General features: G+C 45.4%; 1 protein-coding gene across 1 annotated transcript in view; it reads left to right on the forward strand.

Moving 5' to 3' along the window:
- Positions 1-10,649, forward strand: part of CYFIP2 (cytoplasmic FMR1 interacting protein 2) — a 139,648-nt gene extending 128,999 nt beyond the window's left edge. Inside the window, exons 29-31 of the mRNA XM_024117220.3 lie at positions 3,350-3,588; positions 5,138-5,285; positions 7,528-10,649. Coding sequence (XP_023972988.1) covers positions 3,350-3,588; positions 5,138-5,285; positions 7,528-7,695 — 555 coding nt within the window. The 3' untranslated portion in view covers positions 7,696-10,649. The remainder of the gene's footprint in view (positions 1-3,349; positions 3,589-5,137; positions 5,286-7,527) is intronic.
- Positions 10,650-11,072: the final 423 nt, after the last annotated feature.

Below are 11,072 nucleotides of genomic sequence, written 5' to 3' on the forward strand. Positions count from 1 at the left end.
TAAAAGTAATCAAAGTACTCCATGCAGAAATATGTTTCCACATGATTTCACCGATGCTTTTCCACAGATTTCACAGCCCTTGTTAACTCAGAAAAGAATGGCAGAAAGAGAGAGAAAAAAATTCCCCACTGAGTGGAACAGAAATGGCTAAAATTTATGTTAAACACACACATACACACATAGTGTATATATATATATATATATATATATATATATGAAACACCAAGTCACAGATTGAGGGTATATGCAACAAACAATCTTTAGTGCACTTTTTCAGATTAGAAGGACACTCATATCAAAAGGAAAAAGAGGGCTTCCCTGGTGGTGCAGTGGTTAAGAATATGCCTGCCAGTGCAGGGGACATGGGTTTGAGCCCCGGTCCAGGAAGATCCCATATGCCATGGAGCAACTAAGCACGCGTGCCGCAACTACTGACCCTGCGCTCTAGAGCCCGAGAGCCACAACTACTGAGTCCGCATGCCACAGCTACTGAAGCCTGAGTGCCTAGAGCCCGTGCTCTGCAACAAGAGAAGACGCCACAGTGAGAAGCCCACGCACCGCAACGGAGAGTAGCCCCCGCTCACCACAACTAGAGAAAACCCGCGTGCAGCAACGAAGACCCAATGCAGCCAAAAATAAATAAATAAATAATTAAAAACAAAAAGAAAGAAAAAAGGGCATGAAAGAAAATTCACAGCCTAAGAAATATAAATGCCAACAAACAGGGGAAAAAGTGTTCCGCTTTACCAGTAATCAATGAAATGTGAAAGAGAAGGATATAGCTCTTCGTTTCGCAAGTTGGCTAAGAACTTTTCTTCATGATAATGAAGTACTGGTAAAGGCACAAGGAACAAACTTGACACAGACAGGTGTACAGTGGTTCAGCTTTTCTTGGGACTAGTTTGTCACTATGTAGCAAAAGCCTTTTAAAACTGCTTATACTCTTTGACTGAAGAGTTCTACTTCTAGGATTTTATCCTAAGAAGATAACCAGAGATAAGCTCAAAAAGTGTAATATTTAAGGATAATTACTTATGAGTTGTCTATAATGATGAAAACTTGTGAACAATTTAAAATAACCAACAGGAATAGAGAACTAAATAAATGACGTATGTCAATGGCCATTTTATGTAGCCATTAAAAAACCATATTACTGAAGATGCTAAAGGAAATTTTTTTTTTTTAGTACCAATATCTTAAGAGAAAAAAACAATGTAGATAGTGTGGCCCAAATTGTGTTAAAATAGATACATATACACGCTCACATACATAAACACAAATAAATCATACATAAGTATTTTAAGAAAGCTCATCTGTGGGTGATGGGATTTATGGGAGATTTTTAGTTTCTAATAACATTTTTACAATTTTTTTTTCCAGATTTTACTCTTGTAGCTCATAGGAAAACCCATAAAGGTAAACAGTTTTTCAGGAAAGGGACAAAACCCCTAAGCATTTCAGTCAAGGCCCTTTGGTTGGCTCTGGTTGGGGGGTCATTAGAGTTCAAAATCTGTCTGCAGGTTTATAAACCCTGTTGCTAATTCTTTAGATCCTCCCACAGTTGTCAGGCCCTGAGGACTGATACAGACTAACTAAATGCACAGGAGATTAACTAGTAAGCCAGAACTCTCTGTATTAACTAGTAAGCCAGAACTCTCTGTATTAGTTTCTGAAGGAGAATATTCATGACTCGAGAACAGACGTGGGTTCTTTATTTGCTGATCATCTTTGCTGTGCCAGGCACCCTCTTTCTAAAGTGGAGATCCCTGTCAGGGTCCAGATACTACCACAGGGAGTTGCCTGGTGAGAACAGAGTCAAGCACTGGGGTCAGGGTTTTTGAAAAGAAGCATTTCTAGCTAACTGTGGCGGCTTCTCTGCGCTAGAGCGATCTTTCTCTGCCACCAGAATCAAGATGAGTCACCGTGAATCAGGGTTCCCTCTTGTGTTCGAAACACAGGTTGTCAAGCTCTTCTTCCCCAATTCACGTTTTTTGTCCTAGACTTCTTTCAGTTTATAGCTGTCATGACAACTGCACTCCTGACCCACATTCCTAACAGGTTCCAGCATTGGTGTTTCCTGATCTACTTCCCTTCATGGATTAATTTAATTGAGGCTGCCCTCTTTCTAGGGGCTGTAGGGTGTGGGGAGTATGCAGGGAGCAGGCAGGCAGACTCCACCCAGCCACACTGTACACTGAGCTCTCGGGCGGGCCGCCCTCTGGGGAGCTGATCTCAGGAGTGCCCTGTGGACCTCTCTGTCTCAGAAGCCGGCCCTCTTAAGCTTTGTCCCTAGATGTGGAGATTGTACTTTGACCTTAGATGTTAATATCTATTATCTGTGCACAAGGCTTTGAGACCTCTACCCCTAGATATTTTCTGCTCCTGCAGACGGTAATGTGTTTTGAAGTACTAGTCTAGCCGGCTGATTATTAGAGATGTAGTAACCAGATGCCATATGAGAAGCCAGTTTAAATTATTAAGAAAGATTGTTAACAGTGGTCAGAGAACTTCTAACAGGAGGAATAATCTGTAAAATCAGCGACAAATTTTTAAGAGTAACATATGCTTATTGTAGCACATTCAACTGTACAGAAGTATTTATAGTAAAAAGTGAAAACCCCACCTGCCTCTCCAGGCCCATCTGTTCCCACAACTGATGTTAATGCTTCTAGAATATTTTACACTCTCACCCCCCCACACACATACATGCGTACAGTTTTGTGTGTCTGTCTGTGGGATGGTGTTACTGATGTCTTTTAATAGGATTGTAGTATATGTCCTCTTCTGCAATTTGCTCTATTCACTTAACAATTTAATCCATAGATCTAGACTACTAGGATTCAAATCCCAACTTTTCCACTCACTGACTGCCTCTCTGAACCTCAGTTTCTTCTTCAATAAAATGGGGATAATAATGGCATCTTCTTCATGGGGTTTATGTAAGGAGTGAATAAGGTAAGTACTTAACGAATGCATAGAACAGGGCCTGGTGTATTAAACACACAGTGAGTGTGTGCTAGTAGTAGTAACAGTACAGTAGTAGCAATAGTACTAGTAGTAGCATCATCTCAGTCTTTTCAAAGGCTACCTAGCATTTCATTATATGGGTGGATTGACATTTTTTTATACTATTCCTCTAGCGATGGCTCCTCGATTTTACGTACCCCAAGACTTCCCCCTGCGATTGAACTCAGGTTTATAAAGTTAGTGCCCTGCTCTGGGCAAGACCTCAGTTCTGGTGAACGAATTACAGATGCAGCCAGCGCTGGGGTTTGGGAATAGCAGGTGAGAGGTAGAAAATGGGGTCTGAGATGTGACTGGCATGTTTTATGTACCCTCCCGTTCCCAGCAAATCGCCATCGCTCGGGAGGGCGACCTCCTGACCAAGGAGCGGCTGTGCTGCGGTCTGTCCATGTTCGAGGTCATCCTGACCCGCATCCGGAGCTACCTGCAGGACCCCATCTGGCGGGGCCCCCCGCCCACCAACGGCGTCATGCACGTCGACGAGTGCGTGGAGTTCCACCGGCTGTGGAGTGCCATGCAGTTCGTCTACTGCATCCCCGTGGGGACCAACGAGTTCACAGCTGAGTGAGTAGCCCCAGGGAAGGCAGGGTCGCCCCCCAACCTGCTCGTCCCCCACCCGAAGAGCCATCGGGCAGCCAGAGCTCAGCCAGAAAGGAGGGCAGGGCGGGGTTGTCCAACAACGGTTTGTTGAGCACGTGCTTTATGTTCGGTCAGTGTTCTAGGTGCTGGACATGCATCTGTGCAGAGCAGAAGTAGACAGTTCCTGGTGTGTGGGGTTGACAGGGCCAAGAGAAGACTAGAAAATAGATATAAGCTGCATCGAATGAGGTCCCTTGGCAGTGAGGGCAGGAAGGACAACAGATGCCCATGAAGAAAGACAAGTGGATTATAGGAATTTAATTCACAGACAACAGCTGAGCTGGAACACTGCTTAGGATTCAGCTCTTAGAGGGGAGAAGGGGACCCCACAGGAAAGGCTCCAAGTGGTTGAAGACAGACATGGAGTGTGTGCACATCGGGGCCTTGGACCTCTCAGGGCCTGTCTTCATGGGACTAGAAGCTGGGCCAATGGAAGGGGCGGGGGGGAGCCCTGGCGAGGGTTTGGTATTAAGACCTCACCGCCACCCTCCAGCAGAGCTCCAGGGGTCGTAGAACAGAGACAGGCTCCCCTGGCAGAAGGTGGGCCCCACCTTGCTCATGAGGCCTCTGCTCCTAAAAAGCAGGGGTGCCTTTGAGAGGAACCCAGTCCTGTTCTCAGAGAAGACAGAAGCAGAGCCCCATTCTCCCGTCACTCACCCAGCTACACAGCAAGAGCAGAGTGGTGAAGAGGGCAGACAAGGCCTACCCTCCAGGAGCCAGGAGCTCTGGAGGAAACACGCATGGGGGCCAGAGAGGCCTCCCCGAGAGACTGGTGCCGCGAGTGGGATGGGAAGGCTGCTTCCAGAGCAGCTGCACTTTCCGCAACAGCAGTGGGGAAGCTGGGCAACCTTCCCCGTGGGCTGCGCTGCGTTCAAGGACAAGCGATCCGGCCAGGAGATGCCCCACGGCCTCCCAAATTGCCCAGGTTGCTGTTGAGAGTTGGGGGCATGCAGGCTGAGCTTCACCAGACCCAAGAGGACTGGCAGCCCCCCACACCAGCAGCATCTGTTCATGCCCCATCGTGTGTCCCTCCCCCACCACCAGTCCCTGACCTCTCCGCCTACACTGGCCAGCTGGTCTCCTGCTTTGAAACCACCCTTCCCCTCACAGGTGTTCCTCTGGTTCCTTTCCAGAGCCAAGGCAGAGCTTCATCAGAATGCTAACTGGCTACATAAATCTCAAAGGCTGGTTGGATTTTTTTTCTTGCAAATTTGTCTTCTTCAAAGCTGATTTTTCTTACATTAGTGGGGCGACAGACTGATACCTCTTTATGGCTAGCAGGGCTTATAATATAACCACAGTCCCAGGAACAAATGAGTCCACACTCACAGCTTCCCTTGTACCCATTCTACAGATTAAGAGAATTGGCCCAGAGATGAGCCAGCTCACTGGCTGTACTGCTGGTCCACGATGAGGGTCCCTTCCCCCTCTGCCTCCTGCTTCTCACTCCAGCTCCTTCCTCTCCCACTCCCAGGCAGTGTTTTGGAGATGGCCTGAACTGGGCTGGCTGCTCCATCATCGTCCTGCTGGGCCAGCAGCGTCGCTTCGACCTGTTTGACTTCTGTTACCACCTGCTGAAAGTACAGAGGCAGGACGGGAAGGATGAAATCATTAAGAATGTGGTAAGCAGCTCGTGGCTGGGTCCTGGGAGTTGGGGCCAGGCCTGACAAGCAGGCCTTTCATCGGCAGAGGAGGGTGAGCTGCTTATGGAGGCCAGCTCCCCGCACCGCAGGTAGGTACAGAGACATTCAGCAGCTGGTGACCCTCATAAGAAGCCGTGAGTCACTGGCTCGTAACCCACTGGGATGAATCACGCCACCCTGCAGGGCAGGGCCAGCCTCCAGACCTGAAACACACCTTCCCTGTACCAGGCAGACTCTGCTAATGCTGCTTCGTCATCTGCACAAACTCTGACTGAACACGAAAGTTGTGCAGCCACGGGGATGGGATGCGCGCTGTCGTGTGTGGGGTAGGCAAGGCTGCCGCGGGAGCATCAAGCAGGGCTGTCTAAACCAGGCTGAGGGGCTGGGCAGGGGCCTCAGAAGGCTCCCCCTCGAGGCGATGCTTGGGCAAAGTCCAGAATGACCAGCTGCAAATAGCCAGGTAGAAAATGGGGTGCAGGGTGGGGAGGATGTTCTAGGCAAAGGGAACAGCTAGAGCAAAGGCACAGAGGCATGAAGATGTATGTCTGGAACAGAGGGTGGGTCTGCAGGACCAGCTGAGAGGAAAAAGAGGCAGGAGCCACCTCATAAAGGTTTTTTTTTTGCTTTGAGGTAGAACGTACGTTGACATAAAATTTGCTGTTTTAGCTATCTTTAACTGTTTACTGCATTAAATTCACTCACCTTGTTATGCAACCATCACCACCTCCATCTTCAGAACTTTTCATCTTCCCCAGCTGAAACTCTGTGCCTAGGAAACAGTAACTCCCCATTCTCCCTCCCCCCAGCCTCTGGTAACCACCCTTGCACTTTCTTTCTCTGTGAGTTTGACTGCTCTAGAGGTACTTCGTATAAGTGGAATTCTCACTCAGCATAATGTGTTCAAGGCTCACCGTGTTGTAGCATGTGTCAGTATTTCCTTCCTTTAAAGGCTGAATAATATTCCATTGTATGTATACACCGCATTTTGTTTATCCATTCATCTGTCTATGGACACTTGAGTTGCTCCCGCATTTTGGCTGTTGTGAATCATGGTGCTGTGATCATGAGTGTACACATAACTGTTCAAGACCCTGCTTTCATTGCTTTTGGGTATATACCTAAAATTGGAATTGCTGGATCATGTGGTAATTCTGATTTTAATTTTTTGAGGACCACCATACTGTTTTCCATAGTGACCACACCATTTTACATTCCCACCAGCAATGCACGGGAGTTCCAATTTCTCTATATCCTCCCCAGCACTTGTTATTTTCTGTGTATCTTTGGAAATAGCCATTTTAATGTGTGTGAAGTGGTATCTCATTGTGGTTTTGATTCACATTTCCTTAGCAATTAGTGATATTAGCATCTTTTCATGTGCTTATTGGCTGTTTGTTTATCTTCTTCGGAGAAACGTCTATTCAAGTGTTTTGCTCACTTTTTAATTGGGTCATTTGGCTTGGTTTTTTTTTTTTTTTTTTTTTTGCTGTTATTTAATTGCAGGTGTTCTTTCTATATTCTGGATATTAATCCCTTATCAGATATATGATTTGAAAATGTTTTCTTTCATTCTTTGGGTCGCCTTTTCACTCTGTTGATAGTGTCCTTTAATGCAAATAAGTTTTTAATTTTGATGTATTCCAATTTACTATTTATTACCTGTGCTTTGGTGTCATATCCAAGAAATCATTGCCAAACTCAATGTCATAACGCTTTTACTCTGTTTTCTTCTATAGTTTTCACTCTCATGTTTAGGTCTTTAATCCATTTTGAGCTAATGTTTTGTATATGGTGTAAAGTAAGAATCCAACTTCTTCTTCTTGTGGATATCCAGTTTTCCCAGCACCGTCTGTTGAGAAGACCATTCTTTTTCCATTGAATGTTGTGGGCACCCTTGTCAGAAATCATTTGACCATATATGAAAGGGTTTATATCTGGGCTGTCTGTTCCATTGGTCCATATGTCTGTCTTCATGCTAGAACCACACTGTTTTGATTACTGCAGCTTTGTGGTAAGTTTTGAAACTCAAAGCGTTTTATGGTCAAGTTCACATTTCACTGTCAAGCTCTGGGCACGCATAGAAGGCCTTTAAGCAAGAGAATGGCATGATCATTGAAGCATCAGGACCCTGGACCCCACCCTCAACTGAATTCTTCCCTTTCTCTTGATTTCTCTGTCCCCTCCTCCCATCCCTAACCTGCACGTCCCTGTCCTTCTACAGCCCCTGAAGAAGATGGCAGACAGGATCAGGAAGTACCAGATCTTGAACAATGAGGTTTTTGCCATCCTGAACAAGTACATGAAGTCCGTGGAGACGGACAGTTCCACCGTGGAGCATGTGCGCTGCTTCCAACCACCCATCCACCAGTCCCTGGCCACCACCTGCTAGGCGGAAGGTCCTGCAAACCCTCGACCTGGAGGAGAAGAAGCAGGAAAGAGAAAGCCACAACCAGCCTGCAACAGGCTCCGACTGGACACTGTGTGGGATGGACCTGGAAGGAAACAAGAACCTCCCCAAACACATCTGCACCTCCTGAGGGCTGGGCCTGTGCATGCTCTCCCACAACATCTCCATGGTGGTTTCTCCATAGTGTAAATGAAAAAAAAAAAAAAAAAGAAAAGAAAAGAAAAGAAACAGGGCAGTATATGCTTTTTTCTTTTTTACTTTTTTTTCCCTCAGCTGTGTTAAGAGCCCTAGTTTTACCCTTTCTCCATCTCGTGGTCCCCTACATCTGTGGTTGCTTCCCAACACCTCCTTCTCAGATGGCGACCTCCAACCCAATGCCCACGTGCCACCCCAGGACTGAAGTCGTAGAGACGGAGAAAAGAGTGTGGTGATGCCCCAAGATGTCAGCCTGGCCATGCTTCCACTTCCTAGCATCTTCACCTCCTCTGGCTCCCTCCCTCCACTTCCCAAGATGGCATCTTCTTCTGCTCTGGATGCCAGGGTTTCTACCACCTAGAATACTCCTGGACCAGGTGCTGAGAGCCATGGTGAATGGGAGACGAGGTTCCTGGTATCAGTACCATGGTAGATGGTGTTGTGGTGTGGCCTTTGACCTTCCATGGACTTCCAAAACCACATCCTGACTCCCCTCTCAGGGCATTCCTAGAGAGAATTCAGAAATGCATTCACAACTGGAATGGGTGAGTAGAATTGGGGTAAGAAGATGGTCAGGACTGCTATGTGGAAGCAGTATTTATGAACACAGCCAGGGATTCCATAGTCCAAAACAGAAAGCTATTAGACCATCTCATCAGCTTGATGGTGAGAGGGTCCTTTATTCATTGGTGCTTAGTGAGCACCAAGTTGCACAGGGTAATGGACACTGGGGCTACAGCTTTGAACAGGCCAGGCATGCACTGCCCACAGAATTAGCCAGTGACCAAATTAGGGGCCACTTCTTGGCACAGAATCTCTCATCAAGGAAAACTGTCACAAGAAGGAAAATATTAAAGGGTTATTTTAATAGAAGCCAGAAAGATCTTGGGGTCAAGGAGGTAAGGAATATAAATAATACTTGTCAACGAGCTTTTAGTACCAAAATATACCCCAAAGAGGAATCCTATTCTAGTGAATCAGGACTTTTGTTGTCCTAGAAGCTGAAAGATTCCAGAGACATTTTATCTTTGGCTGTCAACTTCCTTGATGTTCCTTAACTTAGATTTTGAGGTATGGGGTATATCTCACAGGGACGTGTCTACTTCTGTTTCCCTGACTGAACCAAAATTCCCTGCAGAATCTCCTACCAAGCATGGGGAGACTGTTTAGAAGGACGGAAGCCTTTGGGAAGTGAATTTCTCATTGCAGAGCACCTCATCATCAAAGGGAATCTGTGACCCTGAGCTTGTAAGAACATGTAAAGTGAGACATTGGATATTTCTCCCCGGCCCAGGAAGGAAAAGAAAGAGAGAAAATAGAACAGTAATGATCTCCTCCCTCAGAGCAGATGAATGGAAATGGTTTCCATTAACCAGATGGCCCACTTCAACCCCATGGCAAGAGCAAAGAAGTGTCCATAGCAAGAGGTTTGTGTTACCCACTCATGCTCACCAGGGAGGAGAGAGGTGGGGCTCGCCAAAGTATGGTCCAAAGGCCACATACATCAGGACCTCCTGAGATTAGCACGTTTAATGCAGATTCCTGGGCCCCATCTCACACCCATTGATTCTACAGCTCTGAGAGCAGGGTCAAGAAATCTGCACTTGCCACAAGCTGGATTGTTCTGTTGCACATGAAAGTCTGAGGACCACTGCTATAGAGGCCCCCTGCACTGCTGCCCTTGGGCTTTGAGCTCCCTCTGAGCCATGAAAGAAAATATTTGTTGGGAAGGAAAGTGAGTCAGGGTGGAAGCCGTCAGATCCTCCTGTCTGGAGCTGCCACTTCCTATTCTGATTTCTCATTTTTTTCTTCTTGATGACCATAGATGTATCCCAAAGGCAAAAGTGAGGCATTACATGACATGGGAGAACCACCAGGTAAAACTCACCTTCAAAACCCACATAAAATTTCTAAGCTCCAGAGCCTTCCAAGTCTTCATTCCTGTCTGGGAACAGTAGCTGGCTCACTCTCTCAGATTAAGTCTGGCTATTAAGTCCTGGAGATCATTCTAAATCCTTGACCATTGCTTTGCGGAGATTTGGATCACCTGGTGGATGAGATTGCTATTTCAACAGTCCACCCCTCCCACCCTGCATTCATAGCCCTGAATTTGACCCTCTGGGTAGAATCCCATTATCCTCAAGAGATTTGATTCCAGTAAATTGAGGTCTTCACCTTTAGGAGAGACGTTGCATTTCCCTGGCTCACCAGCAGCATTGATTTACGAACACCGAAAGGGTTTAATATTCTTTCCTTCCTGGTGTTACTGCCCACCCCCACTTTTGATTTTTTGTGTATCTAAGAACCAGGAAAAATAAAATCTTAGGTTTTAAAAGGTTAAAAAAAATTCTGTTTCAGAAACTGTCAAATGTACCATATTTGTATTAAGAGTTGTTGGGGATTTTTGTACAATGAATTTACATTTATTTATGGTGACTTATATTTACGCTTGTGATCAAATAATGATGTTAAATTCTTAAATCATATTTGCTATGCAGCTGAAGATGATATTTTGCTTTGTATTTTGGGGTACCTGTGTTGAGTTGATAAACATTTCCATCTCCATTAAAACTGCTTCCAAACTAGTGAAATGAGCATCTTGTCTTGATTCTGGGTCATATTCTAGTGGTCGTTGATCTGTGGAAGGCCACATGAAAACTGATGACTAAGGATACAAACTGAAAGAGAATGGAGGAAGATAAAGAAGATAAAGACATTGCACCCTAAACTAATGGCTTGTTTTCCTTTCTCACTGGGGGAATTAAATCTTTACAAATTGACTTGCACTGGGCAAGATATCGGAGATGGTTCCTGAGCCTAGGGGTTTCATAGTCTGACAGTGTAACTCTACAAACTAGATCCCTAGTTTTGTTTTTGGGGTTTTTTGTTGTTGTTTTTGTTTGTTTTTTATTTTTTTAATTGAAGTATAGTTGATTTACAATGTGTTAGCTTTAGGTGTACAGCAAAGTGATTCAGTTATACATATATATCCTTTTTCAGATTCTTTTCTATTATAGAGTATTACAAGGTATTGAATATAGTTCCCTGTGCTATACAGGTGTTTGTTATTTTTCTGTTTTATGTATGGTAGTGTGTATCTGTTAATCACAAACTCCTAATTTATCCCTTCCTCCCTCCCCCCATTGGTAATCATAAATTTGTTT

The sequence above is a fragment of the Physeter macrocephalus genome, chromosome 8, assembly GCF_002837175.3.
Source record: "Physeter macrocephalus isolate SW-GA chromosome 8, ASM283717v5, whole genome shotgun sequence".
NCBI lineage: Eukaryota > Metazoa > Chordata > Mammalia > Artiodactyla > Physeteridae > Physeter > Physeter macrocephalus.